General features: G+C 42.9%; 1 protein-coding gene across 1 annotated transcript in view; it reads right to left on the reverse strand.

Annotated features, from left to right (window-relative positions):
* The window catches only part of Spire1 (spire type actin nucleation factor 1), a 127,863-nt gene extending 102,385 nt beyond the window's left edge, over positions 1–25,478 (reverse strand). Inside the window, exons 1-2 of the mRNA XM_029471821.1 lie at positions 25,097–25,478; positions 2,438–2,546 (exon numbers count right to left, since the gene is read on the reverse strand). Coding sequence (XP_029327681.1) covers positions 2,438–2,546; positions 25,097–25,391 — 404 coding nt within the window. The 5' untranslated portion in view covers positions 25,392–25,478. The remainder of the gene's footprint in view (positions 1–2,437; positions 2,547–25,096) is intronic.
* Positions 25,479–27,164: the final 1,686 nt, after the last annotated feature.

Below are 27,164 nucleotides of genomic sequence, written 5' to 3' on the forward strand. Positions count from 1 at the left end.
CTCACTGGCTTGCCCCTCATGGCGTGCTCAGCCCGTTTATACAACTGAGGACCATCTGCCCAGGGATGTCACTGCCCAGTGACACTCCCACCAATCATTAATCAAGAAAATCTGATAGAAGCATTTCTCTATTTAGGTTCCCTCTTCCCAGATGAACCTAGCTTGCATCAAAATGACAAAACCAACCAACCAACCACAACAACAAGCCAAACCTAATCAGCACAGGGAGAGCCAGTTTTCTTTAAGGCTATGGCCCTGGTAGACTGATGTTGACTACATTGTTTTGATCAGGCTCTTCCAACTTCAGAAAAGGTCATTTTCTTTTCCTCCGTTAGCCTATGACAAACCTTGCTTAGGAATCAGGACCTCCCTGATCCCTTCCCAGGAAGAACAACAACATGCTACACCAAGGCATGTTTCATCTTCATCCAGCCCTCCTTCACAGCAACCCACTGTGGCTGAGGACTCTAGAAAGCTGGAAGGAGAGGACTCCAGCTCCACCCACTCATTAGATCAGATGTGTCTGACACAGCCAGCTCCAAACATTCTTAGTCTGGACTGTCCACCAACAAGAGCACAAAAGGCTTCTCTGCCTCACACTAGGACACGGGAGTCTCCTTCCTTAAGAGAAAGTCAATTCAGCAACCAAGACAGGGTCTCAAAGTATCCGTGTAGCCCAGTGCAACCTAGCTTTTATATGTCCCTCCCCCTCCCCGTAGGGACTCCACACTGCTGCCTCAGTGCTCTGGCTTCCTCTCTTCCCCCAACTCCACCGGCTCAGAGCCAGTAGCACTTACAGGTGCTCTTCACCCAACAGCGCCTGGCTTCTCAACCTCTTTAAAATAATAGTAATTGCTGCGGAGGAGCAATTAGTGATGTACCATGGAAACTACTAATGTTCACAATGCTAGAAATCAAAACAAAAATTAAAGATACTAAGTTAACCACTTTAACCTGCAACACTTTTAAGGCAGAAAAAAACTATTGTTTAACAAAAAATTATTAAAAGAGCCCTTTTTTTTTCCTTACAACTTTCTAAACCTCTAATGGCCTTAGAATGGACAGCCAGTTCATGCTTGCTTCTGCGAGTAGTCTGAGAGTCATCTCGCAGGCAGGAAACAGTGTTAAAGCCAGGCTGACCTCATGGCAGTGCAACGGGACAGGATGATGAGACTTAGGACAAGCCTTGCACTAGGACTACACTCAGTACTAAATGCAGACGGATGTAGACTGGGTCAGTATACTCTTAGCTTACAACAGAGCCTTGGGAGCTAATGACATATTCCACATATACCCGCTCTTTACAGCTCCACGACCCTAGGAGTTTAACAGAAATTATCCTAAATATTTTATAGACAAAGGTCTGGGATGAAAAAATGCATCATGCAAAATTTCACAGACCCTGAAACTACAACAAAACTTCTATCTTCTGACTCAGACTGAACCTACTCCTTATAGTGTGTGGAAGATACATCAAATTCGAGTTACACTTTAATCCATTTAAAAAACTAATTTAGAAAATGTTATTTGTACTTTTAAAGTTGAATAGGAAATATAAATTTAAACAAATTGGGTTTTAAAAGAATGTATTATTTGGTTTTTGTTTATGTAATAACATTTTAAGAAAGATTGCATTTTACATAAAATAAGTTAAAATTTACTGAAAGCCATTATCAATATCCAGATGCATTATAAAGTAGACACACAATTTCTTGACTATTTAGGCATTAACAGGGCTGATGATACTCTAGTCTAAGGATGGCACTCTGCTACCAGATAGGATGGCACACATACAGGCAGCCTGGCATCTAATGCTACTCTTGAAAGGAAAACAAACAATCACATGAAATTTCACATAAAAATCTGGAATAAAATCATGGAAATTATTTTAAAATCATGAACCTTCTTTTAGAAGTAACCAAGCAAGCTGGGCAGTGGTGGTGTGAGCCTTTAATCCCAGCACTTGGGAGTGAGAGGCAGACGGATCTCTTTAAGGTCAAGGACAACCTGGTCTACATAGAGAAGCCCTGTCTTGAAAAAACAAAAAAGAAAAAGAAAAAGGAAGGAAGGAAGGAATGAACAAATGAACGAACCATGTAACCACCAAGCACTTCACATTATTCTCCTCACTGGAACAGTGTCCAAATCCTAATTTTTGTTCTACTAAGGAAGCACTGTGGAGGTTCTCATACTCAAGCATGGTATTGTTATGATAGACCAGATTATATTACGAAAAATAAAATAAAGTACTTCTTATTCAGGGCTCTAGATGCTAAGTAATTTTACAAACACAGGAAATAACCTATGTTTACGCTGTTTCTTCTAGTGCTACAGACAAGTGGACAGGTAACTGATTCTTTTCACATCTGTTCTTCCTGGACAGAGAAGATACGTGTCTGTTCTCAATATAACCTTCTCTGAAAACTGAGAAACCCACGGCAAAAGTTCACTACTCAAGTCACGCCAAAAAGTATAAGCTGTTTTACAGAAATATTTGTATATTTCTCTTACCTCTGTTTCTGTACAATGTGAATATCCCAATTTACCTGTAATAAAAATGCAAAAAGTTACTTTCAAATGACTGTGGGCTTTTAAATCATGGATAATATATTCAAGCAACTATAGCCAAGGCTTTATTAAACATGAAAATATAAGTGCTAGAATTTTGTTTGTTTTGTTTTGCATATACAAAGTTGTTGGTTCACTCGGTCACCAAGCTGGCTGCATAATCAGATTCCCAGAACTCAAGAAGCTGGAAAAGGAAGATCACTATAAGTTCTGGGCCAGTCTGATCTATATAGCAGGGCCCAGGACAACCAGGACTAATAAGACTGCCTCAATGCCCACTCCAAAAAAAAAAAAAAAAAGAGTTTTAAAATACAGGACTGCATAGCCAAGCCTGGTAGCACAGGCCTTTATTCCAGCACTCTTGAGACAGAGACAGGCAGAGCTCTATGAGTATGAGTTTGAAGCCAGCTTGGTCTACAAAGCAAGCAAGTTCCAGGACAGCCAGGGCTACTACACAGAGAAACCCTGTATAACAACCACCACCACCACCCAACCTGCATTCATGATCAAAAGAATTAAAAAAAAAAAAAAAAGCTGGGCATGGTGATATACTTTCCAATTCCACAGGCAGGCAGGTCGGTCTCTGTGGGTTCAAGGCCAGGCTGGTCTACATGGTGAGTTCCAGACCAGCCCGGGCTACACAGTGAGACGATGTCTCAAAAATACAGACAGCACAGAGAAAAACACACTCTGGCTCACTGACTCACGGGCTGAGGCAGGAGTATCTAGAGCTTCTTTCCAGCCAGCATGAACTAGAGCGAGGCCTTGTGTCAAAACAACCTACATCAAAGAACTGAGCAGCAACGGGCTCTACCAACACTAGTATTTGTTCTCATCAGTAAAACATAAAACCCAAGAACTTGTACAACCATATATTTTGTCAATTTGAGACAAAATCATACTTTGAAAATAAAAGCAGCTACTTCAGAAGACAGTTATTTATTTAAACAAAAAGAACTGATATTAACTTTACATTGGGTAGTGGAAACTTAAATTTTTCCTATCTCTACTCTTCACATTTATCTATTTGTATAAAGTTGAAACCATTCCTTAACATCTAATAATCCTAATATAATCCTAAATATCATAAAGCAGTAGCTGAAATTAAGAAAAGAAAATGGGAACCTTAGGTCTTGTAAGATATAAATTATATACAAGCAATAAAAACTCCATAAACATATGTATAAAATGACCATGATTTATTATAAGGCTTTTATATAGCATGTGGGACTTGCTAAATATCTGACATAAGCTTGTTGCTAGCATAAAGTTACATTCATGTACGGTGACATACACATTACGTAATCCCAAGGCTCTTCAGAGAAAAGCACTTTAGTTCATTATTTACAGGAGTTAGGACCCCTCCTGTAATTGGTCATGAATTTACTTAAAAGCAAACAGCTCAAAGCAGGACATGGATGCCTGTGGGAAACTTGTACTGAGTATTTTACTCTGCAGGAGAGGACAGGACACCAAATTGTGGCACAAATAAAAGCAGCATCTTTAAGAGCACATGGATCACATCCATAAGAAATGCTCTTAAGGAAGAAAGAATCACAAACATTCTGTAACTAAGGGCTGAGAATGTAGTCTGGTTGGTAGAGCGCTTGCACAAAGCCCTGGGTTCAATTCCCAGCTCTGTGTAAACCAGATGTGATGGTTCATGCCTGTAATTCCAGCACTTGGGAGATGAAGGTCAGAGAGTCAAAAGGCCAAGCTCATCCCTGGCAATACAGTGAGTCTGCGGCCAGCGGAGTTACATAACACTCTGCCCTTGCGCTCCCCACCCAAAAGGCAAGCAAACAAACAACTACCACAAACCTATACCAACTCGGGTTTTCTTGTTTGATTTTTGAGACAAGGCCTGGCTATGCAGTCCTGACTGCTCCAGAACTTAGCTGTCATGGCTTGTGCTATTTGACAACATACAAACATAACCTATGGGAAGGAGAGGAAGCTGATCTGGGACTAGAGGTATTACCAAACTTGAAAAACTAGCTCTGTCCACCAAAAATGGGAGAACTCCACTTTGCAAAGGCACACCTGAGCCTATCCCACCTGATTCAGCACACTCAGGAACCCTCAGGAGACTGGCTGACTCTGGCTAGGACAGCTATAAGAATCTGTGAACAAGTCTTTGCGCCTGAAAATAATAAAGTGCTTAAGGGGAATTGTTGCATGGTGTTAAAAAGCATAGCTGCTGAAGTTAGATTCCTTCTAATCACCTCTGATGCAAAACTAAAAAGATACAAAGATCCCTTGTAGGGATAATCTCTTGGGCACTGTGTAGACGCATCACCTGGAAGCTGATGACCTATTAGCAAGTTTATGTGTGCGCGTGCATGTGCAGGCATGTGGGCAGGCAGAGAATAGTTTACAAGCTAGTCAGGGAAGAAGCCAAAGCTATGGCCTAGGCATATTCAGAAAAAACTAAGCTTATTCAGGAACTAGCACATGGGTGGAAAAGCCCGAGGGTACAACTTTTCTCTAGGAATACCAAAAACTTTGTGTGCAACTACACTTGCTTATCCCACACAAACTGCTGAGCACCTCAAGAAAACATCCAGGTTAGGAGCACAACATTCCCAGCCACCTACAAAACTCCGTCATCCAATTCCACACCCAGGTACTGACCCAGGAACCGGAAATCCCAACGGCCTGTCATCAGAGCTAGGAGGGCCGTGGACATGACTGCATAATCCATTCACTCACAGTGAGCAATGGGAAGCCTGAGGTGACGTCTCTTCATTTGACTACTGACTGACACACACTCTCATGTCAACACAGCACGGAGGAGGGCCACAGGGATACTCCAGGGATCCCCTAGCTTTGTCATACGTGCTGGCATGGCTTTGCTGCATGTTCTGTATTGCTACTTAAGGGGGGCGGGGGGGGGGAGATGGGATTTCAGGCTCCCTTCCAACACCTTCTGCTGGAGCCTGCCAGTATAATGTAAGTAAGGGCTTTATGTCTCATCAGAGAAACTAGACTGAAGGAATCCCTCTCAAACCCAAAACACCACGCTTCCTCTTTCTACATTTTCAACAATCTAAACTACGGTAGGTCTTAACAAGTCTTCAGATTATAATCAGAGTAAATTAGCTCTTTCAATCAAGTAATAATTTCATTGGGTACATTTAGAACAGATATTAAATAAAATCTGAAATGATATATAATCATTAAGTTTCAAATATTTCAAAATTCTCAAAAAAATAGGATTGATTTGCTCAGAAAGTAAAAAACTTAGCTCTGTATGTACAGCTGTAAGGATCATGACTATGTTTCAAACCCGTGTGTGTGTGTGTGTGTGTGTGTGTGTGTGTGTGTGTGTATGTAAATATGTATGTATACGAACACACACGTATACATACATATACATACATATATACATACACACACACACATACACACACACACACACATATATGGTTTTTCAAGACAGGGTTTCTCTCTATAGCCCTGGCTGTCCTAGAATTCACTCTATAGACCAAGCTGGTCTCGAACTCAGAAATTAGCCTGCTGCTGCCTCCCAAGTGCTGGGATTAAAGGCGTGCGCCACCTCTGCCCCACCCAAACCTATATTTTTAACTCAATGTAAAAGACTGCTCTTCCAAAGGTCCGGAGTTCAAATCCCAGCAACCACATGGTGGCTCACAACCATCTGTAATGAGATCTGACTCCCTCTTCTGGAGTGTCTGAAGACAGCTACAGTGTACTTACATATAATCAATAAATAAATCTTAAAAAAAAAAAGTCACCTTTGGGGGAAGGGATTAAAAAAAATCTACTCTGAAGATAAGATCCCCTCAAGGCCTATCAATTAAAAAATCCTATCTTCTTATAAAGTGATACAAACGGATTTAAGTAACAAAGTAACCTGGTAGACAATGCCTGTTATTAAAAACAACAAACAAACACCCCACTTACCTTTAGGAGACATTTACAGTTTTTAAATTTGTACTCCTTTATGTATGTGTGTACTCGCACCCCACAGGCCATGTGTAGAGGTCAGAGGACTCCCCACATGCAGGAGTTGCTTCTCTCCTCCTATCATGGGCCTCTCAGGCTAGAACTCAGATTATCAGGCTTGTTACCAAGCATCTATAGCAGCTGCCATCTCACCAGCCCTTTTAGATATTTTAAACCTTAAATGTTAATGATCAGGAAAACTCCAATTACCCAGTATGCCCCAAAAGTCCCAAGAAGAACATTTCTGTGAATGCTCGTAATTGGTCCCCTTAACTCTGGCTGCTCAGGATTAGATATTACACACTTCACACACATGCCAGTACAACTATAAATGTTGATGAACCACACAACCTGTGGGTAGAATTTAAGATAGTTTCAGAGAAAAAAATCAGATTTTTATGTAGATCAACATACTAGATAATTAACAAACCTCACCAGACTTCTTGGATTGTCAGTCATATATTATCAATAGGATGCAAATTAGCTGACTAAAAAGAAGCAAGGTATACCCACAAAAATGACAGTTTCCAAAAATTTTAGACTAAATGGCCCAGAATCGCTAATTTTTTTTTCCGATGTGATTCAAGTCAAACTGTTAGCCCCACCCAACCGACCATGCGTAAGCATGCCCTCCTTGATGCTAAAACTGAAAGCTTCAATAGATGCACGCCAACAAGTCTATCCCTCCTTTGTTTCACAAAACCATGGACATCTACAAAGCACCCTGTATAAACATCACCACACAGAGAGCAAGTCAGACTTAGCCCTTGCCTTACAGCACCCGCAGTTTAGTAAAGGTTGATAAAAATTAACAAGGATGACAACAAGTAATATGCTACTGGGGTACAAAAGGAAGAGAAAGAAAGTAACAAAAAATGACCCAACTCAGGTTAACCAGGCAAGCCCTCCTGCTATTTAAACAGAGACAGAGATGAGCCTGCAGGTGAACCAGAAGGGACCTGAGTCCTGGATACCTGGTGGGCAGGTAGCACAGAGTGTGCTGGGAAAGGCAGGCAAGGCAGGCAGACCACAGAGCACCTTCAAGTGTGCTCTTAATTAAGCACAAGAGGATGCTAGTTAAGAGTCAATGGTGTATGCCTGTAATCCTGGCACTGGAAGGGGAAGTGGGGAAAGTCTTTAAGTGAGGCCAGTCTGGTCTACACAGCAAGTTCCAGGTCATCCAAAGCTATATAGCTTTACAGTGAGAACCTGTCTCAAAAAAAGAAAAGAAAAGAAGAGAAGAGAAGAGAAGAGAAGAGAAGAGAAGAGAAGAGAAGAGAAGAGAAGAGAAGAGAAGAGAAGTCAAAGGGTGAGCTGACTTGTCCAGAAGAACACAGTGCGAGCACAGGCCAGCCAGGAAGGGGCTGTCATCAGAGGAAGGGGGAAGCAGCCCAGGTAGCGATAGGGTTATGAAACATAGAGGAGTCAAAAGATAATTTGAAGAGGTTGAGGATATAGTTCAGTGGCAAAATGAGTGTTTATCGGGCTGGTGAGATGGCTCNATGGCTCGGTGGGTAAGAGCACCCGACTGCTCTTCCAAAGGTCCAGAGTTCAAATCCCAGCAACCACATGGTGGCTAACAACCATCCGTAACGAGATCTGGTGCCCTCTTCTGGAGTGTCTGAAGACAGCTACAGTGTACTTACATATAATAAATAAATAAATCTTTAAAAAAAATGAGTGTTTATCAAGTGTGAGGCACTACACACAATTTCTCTGCACAAGCAGAGCAGCTAACTCTTAAGTAATAGGACTGTCCTGAGTTCTCCAACAACATGGGCTACAGTTACAAATTCCAGGCAGGCCCTGTCTCCAAAAGCGGTGGGGGGTGGGGGGGTGAGATTTAAGGTAGCTATCACATTGAATCAAAGGGGGGAAACGGTTTTGAAGAATGAACAGGCTGACATTTAGTAGTTAAAAATCTTCCTGCAACCTAATGAGACTTGAATTTCTAAAGGATTATATATTTTAGTTCCCTATTAATATATTAAAAGTTAGCTGGGTGTCAAGTCACTCCTTTTATCCCAGCACTTGGGAGGCAGAGGCTGACAGATCTGAGTTTGAGGCCAGCCTGATCTACAGAGTGAGTTCCAAGACAGCCAGGTCTTCACAGGGAAACTCTGTCTCAAAAATAAAAACCACAAAACCAAACCAAAACAAAAAAAGAAATCAAAAGTTAGGATTGTAAAACTAGGCATTCTTTAGCTAGAATTCATTTCCCCTACCAAAAGCATGCCTTTGACATAAGAAACAACCATAAATACTTTTTACTTCATCAAATTATCAAATCCTTTTCCTTTTTGATAGACAATACCACTATACAGATCCTTAAGGATGGATAGGAATGTCAGATTATGACATGGATGGAAACTGGTTTTCTTGGTAAGCAGAGAACTACATATAGCAGCAAGCTTCTTCTCAGGCCCCCATAAAGAATAAAGAACAACATCAGATCCACTGTCCTCTGGCACATGCGTTTTCTTCACCAGTTTGCTTGCTTAAATAATACGTTTAGGTGAACGATCTCATTAATTCTTTAAAATTAACTCACACCTGCTTTATATGCATATCTGCTGCTCTAAACCCCAGACCTGCGAACTCCCAGTTAGAGTCCTCATTTTCACAGATGAGGTGGTACCAATGAATAAAATGGATGATCAAAGGACTGCAACCAGTTGCCCGGGCTACTCACCTGGCCCAGCATTCCCAGTTTCTTCCAAGAATAATGTTGGCCCAGACTCTTCCAAACTACTCTATGGCACTTGTCCACTCCTGCATCAGCCAGGCTAGCTGGAGCTATGAGCTTCTAGAGAGTCCCCTGTCTCCGTCACTATCTTGCTTGAGTTGGAGGACAAAGAGAAGAGAGTCTGGTACTTTTACCAAACCCATGTAGATTTGAATTAAAATTTCCCCAAGTAAAGATAATTCAAACATTGCTTAAATTTCATAAACGAAACCTAAAAACTAACAAGCCCCCTGCACTCTAATGCTCTGTTATTTCAAGAGAAAGGAGAATTTGGAGGGGAAATGTCCCAAGTCAAATAGTGAGGTCAGCTCTACCAGCAGAGGCAACTCCGAAATTCAAGTGGGAAGAGCCCTGATTTCTATCTGCATTTGACTTGAGTCTCCTCTCCCACTTAGGAACTTGATTAAATATGAGAACACTCAGCCAAAAATAGTTTTCTCACAGACAGTCATGTACTTTTCCCTTAAAAAAAAAAATGGGCTGGCAAGATAGCTTAGTAGGTAAGAGCACTGACTGCTCTTCTGAAGGTCATGAGTTCAAATCCCAGCAACCACATGATGGCTCACAACCACCTGTAATGAGATCTGACGCCCTCCTCTGGTACGTCTGAAGTCAGCTACAGTGTACTTATGTATAATAATGAATAAATCTTTAAAAAAAAACATAAAACATACAACAAAACCAGTATTTGGACCTGGGTGTGGTGGTGCTTTAAATCCAGCACTCAGAAGGCAGAGGCATGCAGTATGAAACCAGGCTGATCTACAGAGAGAGTTCCAGAATAGCCAGGGCTATACATAACAACCCTGCCTTGAAAACACCAAAAGCCAACCAACAAAACAACAATAAAAAAGTCAACATTATGTATTTACTCATTTATTATTTAGTGGGGTGTGTGTGTGTGTGTGTGTGTGTGTGTGTGTACACAGCACAGAACCATATGTGGGGTCTGAGGACACTCTTGGGAGTCGGTTCTCTCCCTGTACAATGCAGGCTCTGAGGCTCTAACTCAGATCACCAGAATGTGATCTGTGGAGCCATCTTACTGATCTATTGCTAGTACTTTTCTACCGCCCTTAAGACACAGCACTACCGACCTGGCCACTCCTTCCTGTCCGTGCCTCCTCCCCCGCTGCCTCCCACCCCCACCTTGACACAGGGTCTCACTTTATAGCCTTAGCTGGCCTAGAGTTCAGTGAAGACCAGTCTGGCTTTCAGCTCAAAGAGACTTGCCTGTCTCTGCCTCCAGAGTGCTGGAATCTGGGATACAGCTGTGCACCACCATGTCTGGCTTTCCACCTAACTCTTTATTACTAATTCTCTAGCAAATCAGTAGCAAACATCTCTAATCCCAGGACCCCCCCCAAAAAAAAAAAAAGAGACCAGAAGGAGTTCCAGTTTGAGGCCAGCTGGGACTACATAGTGAAAAGAAGGAAAAAAGGAAGAAAACTGGAGAGCAAGGAGAAATGAAGACAGAAGCAGAAGAAAGGAGTGGAAAAAGAAAAGAGGAGAATTCAAATTCTTTAAACTATCCAAACTTTCTGCGTTGTCTTGGGAACTACACTCAGTGGTGTAGCCTTTGCCTGGTACATGCACGTCTCGGGGTTTAATCCCAGTCGTGAAAGGGAAAAAGGAGTGAATGAATGAATGAATGAATGACTAAATAAACCCCACACACACACATTTTTAGCTGTTTAACTTTTACTATGTATATTACCAAGAGATAACCCTTCTGTAACTAGCTTTCTGATTAACATTTTATTGTAGTTATGATAAAAGACTGTTTTTGTTCTGTTTTTGAGTAAGGGGTCTCACTGTGCTACCCAGACTAGCCTGGAAATCACTAGCATTCAGCCTCTGGAGAGCCTAAGTTCTCTAAAGAGACTCAGAATGAAGTTAGCACAAACTAAAGAAGCACATCAGAGCAACCACTAAGCTAATGGATGATCAATTTTCCACCAAGATTTAATTCTATAGACATCAGGCAATAGTCCAAATGTCTCGTCAAAACTGCATCTCAAGGGAAATGTTACAGAACTTAAGAAATGCATTTGTACATTTATTATCAATGTAAAGAAGCCCTTCTTCACTTCCCAGAGGCCTTAAAGAAGCTAAACAGTCAACAAATGACGACCCAGTTGGAAAGAGAAGAAACTGAATTCAATTAATATATGCATGGAAAGTTAAAGTTATCTGTGTCTCTACCAAGAGACATTCCTTCTTCTCTAATGAAGAAGGAAGAGTTTTTCTAACAGAATGTCTTGGGGAAACTGGATAGCCTCATACAGAACAAGACAGACCTTGTCTCATTCCATCCAAAAACTTTAACTGAACATTAATCAAAGATCTGATATGAAAACCCCCCTAAAACTCAACCACCATGAGCAAACCAGCCCAATTCAAATCTGGTTAAAGGATTTTAATGGGCATCTCGGCAATGGCATCACGAGCCACAGTAATGGCACCATCAACATGCTGTCTGCACAGAATTGCATCCTCTAGATATAGAAATAGAGCCATGCAAGAACTCTACATGGAAATCCTGCAGAACTATGAATGGTACTCAGACTCTAACTTTCTCCGCCAGCTGAAGAAAATCTCCACAGCTCCTAAATCTACTAAACATAAATAAATAAATGAATAAATCCGGTCACAGGCCTAGGGCAACTATGAAATACCTACATTTCACATTTTGCCAACCTCAATAACCATCTCCTGGACTTCAAAATATAGATTTAATATTGTTTTAAATTTTGTCCATCAATCTTTGGTCAAAAGATCTTGAAATATTTTTCACAAAAAAAAAAATAGGAAAATGCCTTTGTACAATGTGTATGAGCTGACAAAAATCCCCTCACGTACAGTCTTCACTAGAGTCTCACAATTACAAGAGCTGGACAAAGGGAACTGCCATTTTGACAACTTAAAAAAGACAGAACTCGAAAGGCTAGGTGGTTTCCCAGAGGCCTTAACTACACAGCAAGCCTCAGAACAAGACTCTAACGCACAGTCCTGCAGTCACCGTGCTGCCAGGGGATATCAAAGGCGATTTGCCTGCAGATGAAAAAGCAAAGGAACTTGGTGGAGATTAAGATGACTCTACCAGGAAGGTATGCTCCACGCCACCTTAATTTCCATGCAGATAAATCATCATCTTCCCACCGTAACTGCTCCTCTTGCCTTCCCCATCCATCAGGGAGGCAGGGCTCTGGGAGCCTTAGAGGCTTCCTTCTTTCTTCTTGCACCTACACATTAAAACTAAAGTGCCAGGCCATGTTCTGCTTTCTAAAGAACCAAGCTGACTTTCTACTCTTACAGCCCTAGCTCAAATCTCTATCATCCCTCCTCTAAAGAGCCGGTGTATCAGCTCAGAGGCTACTAGTACCTAAAGGCAGCATGAACTGCCAACTGGCATCTTTGTCCTACTTGTTTCTTTTGTTTTTGAGACAGGGTCTTGCTGGTAGCCCAGGTTGGACTGGTATTCACTATGTAGATGAGACTGGCCTCAAACTCACAAATAATCCTTCAGCCTCGGCCTCCCAAGTGCTGGGATCACAGGCAAACCAGGAGATGGGTACTCTCTACAAAGCCTGTGTATCTTTCTAAAAAGAGTAATCTGCTTATCCATTTTCTAGTTTATATTCCTTATAAGCTCTCCACTAGCCTACAGACACACACCATCAGTATGGCTCTCAGTAAACATGCCTTTCCAGCCAGTCTCACTCCCCACCACTCCCACACACATCCTATGCCCTGGGCAGTGAACACCCACCACAAAGCAGACAAACGGGTTTAACCTCACATGCCAAGTCTAAATAATTGCAGTGGCCACTGAAGCATCCTGCTGAGAACTAAAGAGGTTGCTTATAAATCTAGCAGCAAAAAGTCATAACTGATTAGTAAGCAGCGTTTGCTGCTAGCATGAGAAACAGGTGACCTGACAAACGTCACAGGGTGTCTACACACGTGGAGCCTTGTCCTTTGGATACTGTAAGATGTCCTCCTACACTTCTCTGCGGATACCATTTCTCCCCGCTGCTCATCCTTCAGGACTTCAGAACTCAGTCTTCTTTCTATGTGAAATGTGCTTATCATGAGGCAAACGTAACCACTCTCTGGGCTCCCGGTTTTCTGGCCTTCTGAAATTACTAACTGTATTGTTAGCACTGTGGTAACAAGTGGTACCGTCTGCATCCGTGAGCTTCTACGCGCAGTTGTACTCTGTTCCTCCATGCACTTCAACATCACGCACAGTCCACTTACAAGGCACGCAAATTAATCCTGGTGAATGAGCAAACGGACCATTGAACAGGAAGTCCTCTGATCGAGGACTTAGGCTTCCACTGAAAACCTAAGTCCACGTGCTAGGCTGAGTACACTCTGCCATCACTCGCCAACTGGACCCATCATTCTCTATGAGAAACAACACGTTGAGGAAGCATACTGGGTGCAGTAGAAAAATATGGGAAATACAAGAAGACAATAGTCCTAAATAGCATAAGCAGTGTGAAAACATTCAAGATTCAAAGTTCCCAGAAGCTGAATATGGGCCCTGAGGTTGCTATTATTAAGACTGTGATCCCTCCACATACTATAAAAATATGCATGTGTTAATTTAGCCACCTAAATAAGACTATAGATATATATGTAGATATCTATCTATCTCTCTATGAATGAACTGTAAAGTGATAGTTCAATACATTCTAGAAGATCTATCACCTTAACATCTTATTATTTCTGGGTTGGTTTTGTTTTTGTAAACAGGGCCTTACTATATGTAGCTCTGGCATATACTATATAGGGAGCTCTGAAACTTCCTATATGAACAAGGATGACCTCAAACTCAAGAGATCAACCTGCCCCTGCCTCTGAAATGTTTTTTTTAAACGCAGATTTCTTCAGCTTTTCCACACTGTCCTTTTCTATGACAGTATTCAACCTAGTATATCACATGTCATTTATTTATCATGTATCCCTGGTCTCTTCAGAACTTAAATACTTTCTTTTCAGTTGTGACTCCGTCTTTTTAAAAAAGATTTACTTATTTATTTATTTATTATATGTAAGTACATTGTAGCTGTCTTCAGATACCCCAGAAGAGGGCATCAGATCTCATTATGGATGGTTGTGAGCCACCATGTGGTTGCTGGGATTAGAACTCAGGACCTCTGGAAGAACAGTCAGTGCTCTTAACCACTGAGTCATCTCTCCAGTCCCCAAACAGCATCTCACTATGCAGTCCTTACTAACCTGAAACTCAGTAAGTAGACCAGGCTGGCCTCCAACTCCGAGTTCTACCTACCTCTACCTCCAAAAGTCTGGGATAAGGCATGTCCCACCACTGAGACTTTCTGAGGACCTCTTACAGTGCATACATGCGTATAATGGAGGTGTTTGGGGGTGGGGGTCCGTGTGCCACAGCCTGCTAGGATCTCAGAGGGCAATCTTTGGAGTTGACTCTCTACCTCTCTGCAGGTTCTAGGGGTCAAATTCAGATGCCCAGGCTTGCAAGAGCAGCCCTTGTCTCATTTACGATCTTGACATACACATTGTCAGTGAGTACAGTCACCTAAATGTCCCAGAATGGTTTTAATTCTAAGTCTGTGAGGTGGGGTAGACAGATGGATGATGGCTCAGTGGCTAAAAGCCATCTCTTAAGCTGCTCTTTCAGAGTACCTGAGTTCGATTCCCTGTGCCTGTATGGCTGACCACAACAACACACATCTCCAGTTTCAGGGACTCTAACACTCTTCCAGCCTCCACAGGCACTACCTGTAGGTGGTGCACAGGCATATATGCAGACAAAACACCCATACACATAAAATAAAAATAAATAACCATTAAAAAAAATGTGAGGTACAATCACTTTGGAAAACTTTAAAACACAGTATATACTATAATGCTGAACACACAAATAAGGAGTAACCACACATTTAGGCATATTACTGAATATAAATGCTGCATATGTTCACCAAAAGCCATGTTCAATAGCGGCATTACTCATGACACTGGGTATTTGAATCCCAAATGTCAATGCAGAGTAGAATGAATCAACAGCATATTCATAACAAAGGAATGTAATACTAACATATGAATCAACTACAACTATATGCAACAATCTAGATTAATTTCACAAAGTCCTGAAAGAGAAATCAGACAAGAAAATATATTTTGTCTGAATTTCTCCATAAGAGACAGAAAGCAGGCACAATTCAGACATCAGAAGTCCTAACAGTCTGACAGCAAAGTGCACAGGAAAGACCTTTCCAGATGCTAGCAAAGTTCTGTTCTGTCATCTGAGTCCTGGGTGCACAAATGTGCTTACACTGTGATGTGCTTGCCTGTAGATTACATTTTAATTAAAATATGCCTTACAATTAGGACAAAAGCTGATGACGTAATCCGTCTGGTAGAGTGCTTGCCTAGTGTGCTCAAATGCCCAGGGTTTGATCCCCAGCAATGCATAATCCAAGCACTCAAGGGAAGGCAGAAAACCAAATTCAAGGTCCACAATAAGGACGCCAATGGACTACTAAAATGGAAAGGGGCAAGCTCTCTGGGCCTCAACCCTAGACAAAGAACTGCATGCAACTGGGGAATGCTAAGAATAAGAGAAATGGTCTTCACCAGAGAAGAGCCCCCCAACTGGTTAGCCAATGCTTAGTGGTCAGCCCTAAGATCTTATGCATACAGGTAACATTAAACAGACCAGGCAGGAAGTATCTATGCATTTAGGAATATGTGTGTATGTATGTGTGTATGTATGTGTGTATGTATGTATGTATGCATGCATGTAACAACAAAGAAAAAGAGGCCATGAATTTGAGAAAGAGCCTGGGGACGGCATGGAAGGGACTGGTGGGAGGAAAAGGAAAGAGGAAATGATGCAGTTATTCTATTCTTTCAGACCTTTAAACATTATTAAAAAAAACAACAACAAAGATGTTCAAGGCCAAGCTCATCATTGACTACATAGTGAATTCAAGGCCAGCCTGGTATAAGTGAGACCCTGTCTCAAAAGAAAGGAGAAAAAACACAACACACTGAAAAATAAAGGTATTTTCAAACTGAAAACTGAGTGAACTCAACAGTAATGTTCACAATACAAAAATATAGTAAAAAGAAGCTTTAGGCAAAACAACAACAAAATGGCCCTACGGAAAGTATATAATATAACAAAAACAAACAAACAAACAAAAACAGGGCTGGTGAGATGGCTCAGTGGGTAAGAGCACCCGACTGCTCTTCCGAAGGTCTGGAGTTCAAATCCCAGCAACCACATGGTGGCTCACAGCCATCAGTAACGAGATCTGACTCCCTCTTCTGGAGTATCTGAAGACAGCTACAGTGTACTTACATATAATAAATAAATAAATCTTAAAAAAAAAAAAACCAATGTATAAAGAAAAACAGTTGAGGCACACACCAGTGAATTCAGCAGATCACAGACAGGAACCATTTACAAAGACTCCTGTATCAGGCTGGAGAGATGGCTCAGCAGGTAAGAGGACTGACTGCTCTTCCAAAAGTCCTGAGTTCAATTCCCAGCAACCACATGGTGGCTCACAACCATCTGTAAAGGGATTCGATACCCTCTTCTGGTGTGTCTCTAAACATCTACTATATATATATTAAAAAAAAAACCTTCTGTATTCTTGTTAAACATACAGAGAGGTTTTTTTTTCCCTTCTTATACCCAAAATAATAGAGTGTAATTATTTACAGGACGTTTATATCATATTAGGTATCCCTTTAAACCTAGAGACGATTTAAAGCACACGGGAGGAGGGAATATACAGAGAGAATACATGCAATGCATTTTGGGTTTTGGTGCCTGGAAAGGAAAGGGATGGGGAACTTGGAACCAATCCCTTGCTGGTATCTATGAAAGACTGTAGTAATGTCTTAGATGCACTTTGAAGATAGTCTAATCTCATATGCAGACTTCAGATGCCAATTCATTCATCTTCTCTTCTCTTCTCTCTCCCTCTCCCTCTCTCCTCCTCTTCCCCTCCCTCCCTTTCTCTCCCTCCCCCCTGTCATGACTGGTTTTATTTCAACTTAACACAAACTAGAATTCTCTGAAAGAAGGGATCCTCAACGGAGAAAATGCCTCCATAAGATCTGGCTGTAAAGCATTTTCTTAGTGATTGATGGGGGAGGGTCCGGCCTACTGTGGGTGGTGCTGAGTTCTAAAAAGAGAAGCACCTGAGCTGGTAGTCCTAGGTTCTAAAAGCAAGCAAGCCACACAAGCCAGGAAAAGCCATTTAAGCAGCACCCTTCACAGCCTCTGCATCAGCTCCTGCCTCCAGGTTCCTTTCCTGTCTGTATTCCTGTCTTGTCTTCCTTCAATGAAGAACAGCAACCTAACGTAACCTAAATGAATCCTTTCCTCCCGGACTTGCTTCTTGGTCATGGTATTTTGATGCAGTAATAGAAACCCTAAGACACACACACACACACACACACACACACACTCATATATGTATATATAAAAAGACCAGAAAACAGGAAGTATTTAAGGGGACTAACAGAAGGGGCACAGGAGAATAATGAATTCTAAATATAAGCAAAGTATAAAAGTATGATGATGTATATAATATGTATGAAGAAGTCATAATGAAACCCATTATTTTGTATGCTAAAAAAGAAATTAAAAGAAGGGAAAGTTTATCTTACAGATCTCCTTGAAGATCAGGATGGCATTACATGGATAAAAATAAGATTACATAAAAGTAATGTCTTGACAAGTGAAAAAAATACCATCGTATGGCATTTTAAAGCATGAATTAAAGTATTTACCAGCAATCTATATATAAAAGTCAGGAAATAAATGCAATAGAAGCATTTTATAGTCTTTGCATTTTCTAGAAAGCAATACTACTAGCAATTTGTTTAAAACTTTAACAAGGCAACTGTTGGTACTCTATCTGGACTCCACACCCACAGTCCCTGGCAACAGCCAGGTAGGCCTGGCCCACTATAAAAGGGGCTGCTTGCCCCCTCCTCCTGCTCTTGTCTCTTTTACCCTCTCTTACTCTTGCCTCTCTCCCATTCCCTTCCCCCCTTTCTTCATGTGGCCATCGCTGGCCTCTACTTCTCTACTCTCTCCTTCTCTCTGCCTTTCTCTGCCTCTACTACCCTCCTAACTCCCCTCTCCGTGCCCTGAATAAGCTGTATTTCATACTATACCGTCATGTGGCTGGTCCCTCGGGGGAAGAGATGCTTTGGCATGGACCTGTGGAGGCAACCTCTTCCCCCACACCTCCCCACACACCTCAGAACATATTCTTATATCTCTTTATCTTTTTATAACCACAATAGCAACCACTTACTGACAAAATATTATAATAAAGGTTTAAAGTTAGAAGAGTTCAAAAATCAATCAATTAATATAGAAGAGGTGGGACAACTAGCAAATAAGTTTATAAAACCCAAATTTCACCAGGCGGTGATGGCGCACACCTTTAATCCCAGCACTTGGGAGGCAGAGCCAGGCAGATTTCTGAGTTTGAGGCCAGCCTGGTCTACAGAGTGAGTTCCAGGACAGCCAGGGCTACACAGAGAAACCCTGTCTCAAAAAACAAAACAAAACAAAAACAAAAACAAAAACAAAAACAAAAAAAAAACCCAAACCAACAAATTTCAGCCGGGCATTGTAGTGTACGCCTTTAATCCCAGCACTTGAGAGGCTGAGGCAGGTGGATTTCTGATTCAAAGTCAGCCTGGTCTACAGAGCTGTTACACAGAGAAACTCTGTCTTGAAAAACCAAACCAACAAAAAAAAAACTAACCCAAATTTTAGTAACCAGACTAAATGTAAACAAATTTGAACTAGAATTGAAGACTGAAGGTTTGGAGCCGGTAGACTAATTAGTGATAGAGTAAATGCCCAGCATACACGACTTCAGTATGATTCATAACAATACCAAAAGTTTACAATTATATTTATTCTGTGTCATTTTTAAGCAATTGCATAAAAAGGTAAAAATAACTTTTGGTGCAAAACATCTTGGTACCACTGTTTTAACCACCCAGGGCCAACATTAATGTTACATTGGATGTCATGTGCCCAGTTGCGGTGTAATGAGACAAGACTTTCACCCCAAGCCTACAGCCCTGGTCTAGTGATGAAAACATAAGGCAAAGCTAAGCTTGTGAAAGATTCCCACCAATTACAAGACACTGAGGAGCATGGCCTATAAATACAGGACGCATTTCCTGTTCGATACGGGTGTCCTCTTCTCTTTTCTTGATTGTTCATTTTGTCTGGGGCTCCTGCTAAGTAGCCCTGGCTGGCCTGGAATCTTCTGCCCCTGCCTCCTGAGTGCTGGGATTAAAGGTGGATAGCACCATGCCCAACCCAAAACATAGAGCTTTACTAACAGTGCTGCTATAGAAGGTAGATGGGAGCTGTTCCTATTTTACAGAGGTTGTGATCACAGGAGGATGCGTCTCACCTGACGAGACACAGAAACTGTCTCTCTCTCTGTTCTGTTCTTTGTTAAGATTTATTTATTTTGTTATTTATATGAGTACACTGTAGCTGTCTTCAGAGATACACCAGAAGAGGGCATGGGATCCCATTACAGATGGTTGTGAGCCACCATGGGTGCTGGGAATTGAACCTAGGACCTCTGGAAGACTGTGTTCTATTCTTTCTGTGCCTGTCCTCTCAACATCTCTCTCAATCTCACTATGTAGCCCAGGCTGTTCTGGAGCCTTTGGCAATCCTGTCTCAGCTTCCTGAATGCTGGGATTTCAGATACTTGAGTCACCATGATCCAGAATATGAATAGCCTACTAACATACAATCATTGGTAAATGTGTGTAGTTTCGTTCAATTTTGTTGTTTTGGTTTTGGTTTTTCAAAACAGGGTTTCTCTGTGTAATAGTCCTGGCTGTCCTGTACCAGCCTGGCCTCCAATTCACAGATTCACCTGCCTCTTCCTCCCAAGCTAACCATTTTCTAACAAAGTTTATCAATATTGGAATATAATGAATCTATTACTTCCCTTTGCATAGGCAGAAACATAAAAAACTACAATGTATCATTCCCAAATGTCTCCCAGAATGCTGTGCCTACTCCCAGCTAGTCCAGCTCAGTGAGTATTTGAGGAGTAAACTGTAGCTCAAAGTGACAGCAATTTTATCCAAGTAGGTTTCACTTTGCAACTGAGCATTTGAACGTGTGATTAAACCTTCCCAGGTGTCTGGAAAAGGACTAGGTAACGGGCTTGACATTTTAGGCAGTATTAACTTCATGGTAAATTCACCAGTATGTTTACATTTTTCCCTTCTTACAACTATTTGTTTAAACTGTACTGGAGACTAGAATATTACCTGCATACAAGAGAAAGTCCAGATGTTTACTAAACTGAACTCGCCTGGCACGTGCAGCGAAGATGGCTCTTACTTATTCTTGTAAGCAATGATGCATCCTGGTAGTTTGCAGTCCCACCTCTGCCTTCCAGACACCACGCTGGACTCACCATACACATATACTCTCACATATATACAGCTGACAGTGATCTGGCTATGAACACTTGAGAACCACAGCACTGGTGGGCTGAAACATTCTGAAGCCTGTTCTTACTGAGTCTACCTTTTCCACAAACACTATTTCTCTGTAGAACCAAGCAGGCCCCATTCCAAGCCTGCTCTCCTTGCATTAGCATGAACCTCGCTGAGAAAGCCTGGTCACATCCTCTTTTCACAGCCCAAACAAAGCCTGAATGTTCCCTATACCAAAAACCACCCTCCAGGGACCCCTCATTAGTATGCACACAAGCCTTCATTGTTCCTCCCAGGAACATCTAGTTTGCTACCACCCTTCAGGTTACCTAAAATCAAGATGGGGCCATAATTTCTAAAATGTTCCTTACACATCTAAAACTAAAGGTTTTTGAACCCAAGTTGAAATAAATGACTGCTGTCCAATGGGTACTGAAATTCTGGAAGGCTGATGGGGCCATGCAGGCTTCGCATCTCTAATATGACACTATGAATGTTTCTTTGTTACAATTCAGAAAAACAGACATTTAACCTCATAAAGAGTTAGGCTATACTTAAAATCTCACCAGTTGCAACTCTCTCTTTTATTTTTAGAACAACTGGGTACAATAAAATTCTGATTACTGGACACTGTTTCCACACATAGAAACAGACCTAAATAAATAAACAAACAAATAGCAACTATATGGGGGGGGGGGAGAAACCTTTTATCTTTAGTCTTTTAACCATCTCATACAAAGCAGCTGCTTATATTTCAGTGAGGCTAATACACAAAAAGTTTACTAGAATGCTTGAAATAGGATTGTTTTCTGTTGTTATTTACACGGCTTTTTCTTCTGCTTTGATAATATAATGAGCGTGGTCACACCACAAGTAAAGTCAGAAGGACAGGGACCACTCTACTGTCTTCAGTCTCACACACACACGCTCGCCCTAGAGGTCAGAAGAGGGTACCAGATCCCCTGCAACTGGGGTTTTGGATGGCTGTGAGTCCCTATGTGGGCGCTGGGAATGGAACCTACGTTCTTCGCAGGAACAAGTACCCTAAAGCATGGATTAATCTCTCCAGGCCCAAGATTGTCTAGCATCTTTTATTGCCAAGCATAATGCTGCATGCCTTTAATCACAGCACTTGGGAGACAGAGGCAGGAGGATTTTTGTGAGTTCAAGGCCAGCCTGGTCTATGTAGTGAGTTTCAGGACAGCCATGGCTATCCTATCTCTAAATAAACAAGTAAATAAATAAATAAATAAATAAATAAATAAATAAAAGTTTTCTTAGCGGACTGGAGAGAAGAGGTTCTTGGCAGCAGTGACAGAGTCCTGAGACACTGCAAAGAGGGAAGTGGCACTCATGACAGCTCCAGCCCACAACGGAATTATTTGGCCCCAAATGTCAACTGTGCTGGGATTAAGAAACACCTGCCCCAGATGTCTGTCCCAATTTTTAGTGAGTAGTTAAAACAGCTACACAAAAGACACTCTGGTGGTGTGAGAGGACCACAAGACTTCGGGAAGAATGAATCGGCTCGTCGCTTTACATACTGCCCCATACACTGCCCAGATTTAAAGAGAAAAAAGGAACTTTCTTGAGGTCAATCAGCTCCAAAGGAATCAAACAAAATCTCTGTCACTTCACAGTGTTGCAAAGCCTAGACCTGGGTTTGCGCCAGAGTTTACCAGTGTGACTTTGAACATGGCACTGGACTTTTCTAACACACTACTTGGAAAACAATGAGCTGGGACTGAGGAGTAGGAGGACTGTCACAAGTCAGAGGTCAGCCTGTGTGTTACAGGCCGCCAGCCTGGACTAGAAAGTGAGACCTTGAAGTGAGATGCAGTGGCTCCCGACTTTGAATCCAGCAGAAGCAGGCAAATCTCTTGTCATTTCAAAGCCATCCAGGGCTACATGGTGAGACCCGACATTAAAACAAACAAACAAACAAAAAGCAAGCAGTATCTTATTATTGCCCAGCCTGATCTCCCTTGGAGTATACTCAATAAACCTGATAACATTCCCAGCACTTTTCACTTATAAACATGCACATACAAAGCAAAACAAAAGTCGTACAGAAATGTACCCAATGCCAAGTATCAAACTTTCTCATCACTTTCTTCTTTCTTGAGAAAGTCTATACAGACAACCATAATACATATTACTAACCACTTTTTACAAACAAAATTCAAAGCTAGGCTTGATAGCACACATCTATAGTCCCAGCACTTGGACTTGGGAAGTTGTAGACAGGAAGATCAAAGAGTTCAAGGCCAGCCTCTGCTTCATGAAATGTTTGGGACCCACCTAGGCTATAGAATAGCCTGTCTTAAACAAAATTCAACATTGAATGTTTAAAAATAATGTGTTTTCTACAGCCAAGGACCTACTGTTAAATCCCAGGAGGAAAAAAACTAATATAACTACATTTGAAAATGTACCACCCTATTAATATTTTTATTAAAAACTTTTCCATACAATGTACTTTATTCTATTATTTCCCCTGCCCTCATCCCTAAATACTTTTAACCAACAAGCCCTGAGATGTTCCAGACTGTATCAACCACTCTTATTAGGTATCTTGGTATCTGGCAGCACAGATCATGAATGGGAATAGGAGAAAGAAGATGGTTATAAATCCATTACAAAGTAGGGTGCGGAGGTCCATGCCAGTGATCTTAGCATTTGGGAGGTGAAGGCAGAAGAACCAGGAGTTCAAGAACAGCTTTAGCTGGAGTACAGGAGACTTAGTCCCCCCAAAAATGTAAAAATAAAAGTAAAATCAAGGCCTGGTGAGGTAGCTCCTTGAATACAAGTCTGACCCCAGAACCCGTTTAAAGCTAGAAGAGGTGCCACAACATTGTCCTCTGACCTGCTCATGCCCTGTGGCAAGTGTCCCCCCCCCACACACACACATGCCATGCACACAATTAACAATATATAGAAATTTTAAAGTAAGTTTTAAAAAATTCATTAGTTTCTGGGAATCATCTATTTATTATTTCTCTGCAAAATATATTACACTCATACGAATGATGCATTCATTTCAACGTTCCAACAACTGCTGGTTACATGAATCACCCCAAAGAATCTACCTATCGGTCTTTGACAAATAGTCAAAGCACTTCTGGGATCAGGTTCCTCAACAGTCCCTGATACACCATACAACCAGGCCTGTTCGTTCTCTCAATAGAACCAAAGGCTCTTCTGAAGCGAGGTCACACACACTCTTTCCTCTGGAAACAGTTCGGGACCAAGACAAAGCCTCGTTGTTTGGGGGAAAAAAATTATCTTTTCATGGCATCTTATAAATAAATTACAACTGAAACTGTAATCTACTAAGGCCAAGTCTAAAATCAAGCAGCAGATCAAATAAAAAAAATAGTTTTTTGAAGGGGGAAAAAAAGAGACTCAACAGAATCATCAAAAAGTCAGCTTTAAATATCATTCAAGGTACACGTGTGTCGAAACGTCACACGGTATTCTGAATATGGTGCAACACTGAGGTTATTAATACATCACAATGGCCGGCTTTAAATAAATTAATAAAACTATGTTTACTTGAACTAAAAATGAGAGAATATTCTAGCAGGGCTGATAAGACTCCCTCAATTTAGAAAAGGATTTTCAGGAAATGTCGTTTTTACAGACTATTCTGATTACATTTTCCACCTTAAGCATTTTGACACTTCCATCAACTTTCTAAAGGCGAAGGTGGATTGTTTCGCTATGTTTTTAATAGACTTGCTTCTCAAAGAATGAATTAGATAAAAACCGGATAAGGGAAACCTTTAACAAGTCTCCCCATCAATAAAGCATGTGAGTAAGCTCCTGGTTATGTGTCCCTGTTTAGGTGACAAGTCACGAAGAATGTACACGGACTAACTAACATCAATTTCATCTAAACAGCCTGTTTACTTCTTATTCTCTGTACTTTTCACCACAGCGAATTTTCACACTCGGTACCCACAGTCACCATTTCTTCTATTTCTCTCCCAAAGAACAGAATTCTCCGGGGCTCAGTGGTTTCCCTGGCATTTCCAAGGACTACTGACAAATTCAAAATGCTGCCAGGGGTCAGCCAGCTCATTTTCCCCAAAGATGTCATCTTCCTGAACGGACTTCACGCCAGCCTCTCCGAAGCCCTCACCCCACCGTGCCCAGCCCCCCGGTAAACAGCCGAGGCCGGCGGACGCGCACACAGCCTCCCCGAAGCCCGGGTCCCGCAGCCCCGCCCGCGCGCCCTCCCGGGGCCGCCCGCCAGCTTCCCCCGGGGCCGGGGGGCGTCGGGCCGCGCGACCTCACCGGAGGCGGGAGGCGGCTCTCCCTCCGCGGCGGCGGCGGCGGTGGGCGCCAGGGTGACGGTGCCGTCCCTCCAGACGCGGATCTGCGCGGCCGAGCGCACGCGGCGGTGGGGCTGGCGGCGGGCGGCGGCGGCGCGCAGGGAGCCGCAGCACTGGAAGCACACGGCCCACGCCTGCTCCTCGTTGATGGGCTGGTTGTAGAGCCGCAGGATCTCCTCCAGGCTCAGCGCGTCGCGCGGGCCCCCGGCCGCGCCGAGCTGCGGCCCCTCGCCGCCGGGGCTGGAGGGCTGCGCCATGCGGCCCGCGTCGCTGCGGTCGCCGGCGCTCGGCTGCCGCGACTCCTCAGCGCCGGAGCATCGTCTCCCCGAGCCGCCGCCTCCGCATCCCGGGCTGCCGCCGCCCAGGCCGGCCGCGCGCCGCCGCGGGGAACTAGGCGGGGACGCCGCGGCGCTCGGCGCTGACCAGCACGCAGCCGGCCGGTTGCGCGGCGATGGCGTCCGCTCGCCCCGCCCCGTCTCGCCTCGCCCCGCCCTGTCTTGGGGGCCGCGCGGCCCAGCGGGGCCTGGGGGCGTCACCCCCGAGGTGACTGACAGGCGGCCGAGCAGAGCCTGGGGGCGTCACCCCCTTAGGTGAGTGACAGGCGGTGAGTGGCGACAGCACGGCTGGGGCCGGAGCTGTGGGTTCTGCAGAGTTCTGTGCATCCGGACCCTGCTGGCCCCTGGTCGCGAAGTCGCTGTCACTGGTTCTGCTTGCCCACAGTCTATTTAAGAACTTGAATTCAATCTGGGGCGATTTAGTACAAAGAAACGGTCATCTGAATCGCCCTCGTCACTGGCTGCCTAGCGCTTCCAGCTTTGGCCTGCGAGCGCAGGTCCCTCTGAGCCCTTCGAGACCCATCTCAGGTTCTCCTATACTATCTATCCCTGCACATTTGCCAAATTAATTTTTTTAGATATGTTTTTCTATTCATTTATTTTGAAACAGTCTCCCTGGGTAACCCAAGCTGGCCTTGAACTCGCTACCACCATTTTCGGCTGCTTCTTAAGTGTTGCTTGCGTGTTGGTACTCTCTCCACTCAGACATTCAGTGAAGACAGCGGTCTTGAACCTGCCTTGCCTAGACCAGGGCCTGAGGTGTGGTGCACAATCGGGGCCTTTCAGATTCAGCCTCCCCCGAGGTAATCACCAATAACTACACTCATCCTCTCGCCTAGTTAACCCAGTCTGCCTGCCATTCGAGAAGGCATTGGTGTCAAAGACAAAGGACAATTATCTGTAGTACAGAAGAACTCTGGGGGCCTCCCTGAACCCATTCAAGTGTGCAATGAAGCTGATAATTCTTTAAAATGTCCATCCAATCATAGATGGTTTTAATCGGTAACATCCCACCAGGCTAGTCTTCGAAATCCCTAGAGTTGTAGCATCAACCAAGTAAGAAAGTCATAGTAGGTACCATTCCGTGTAGGATGTGGGAAACTGCACACTACAGTTAATCTTATAGTAGAAAGTCATTAAGGGTAAAGAAATAGAGAGGCGGTTGATGGGAAAGCTCTGCGGACTCTTGTTTTCAATACAAGAGCTATAAAACAAGCTCTTCAAGTAAAATTGCTTAATTATGGGTTCATAATCTCAGATGTGAAAATGCAGTATTTAGGGCCAGCTTGATGGCTCTCAGCAGGTGAAAGGGCTTTCCTGCCAAGCTGCAGCCCGTAGAGTTGAAGTGGGGAGCACACTCCATGTGGTTGGTCTTTGAACTCCGTGTGTCTCTGCACATACCCGATACCCACAAGAAATGTAAAAGAAAATAAATGCAGTGTTTGTGTGCAGAGAGACTTTTCTCAGTCCTTGTGCGGGAGACTAATACATACATACTATGATAATATTAATAATATATAAAACATTTTCATATACCAACATTCCCAAATTTTGCTTTTTTAAAAGTCCAGATTCTGCCGGGCGTGGTGGCGCACGCCTTTGATCCCAGCACTTGGGAGGCAGAGGCAGGCGGATTTCTGAGTTCGAGGCCAGCCTGGTCTACAAAGTGAGTTCCAGGACAGCCAGGGCTACAGA

The sequence above is a fragment of the Mus caroli genome, chromosome 18 (genome assembly GCF_900094665.2).
Source record: "Mus caroli chromosome 18, CAROLI_EIJ_v1.1, whole genome shotgun sequence".
Taxonomy (NCBI): domain Eukaryota; kingdom Metazoa; phylum Chordata; class Mammalia; order Rodentia; family Muridae; genus Mus; species Mus caroli.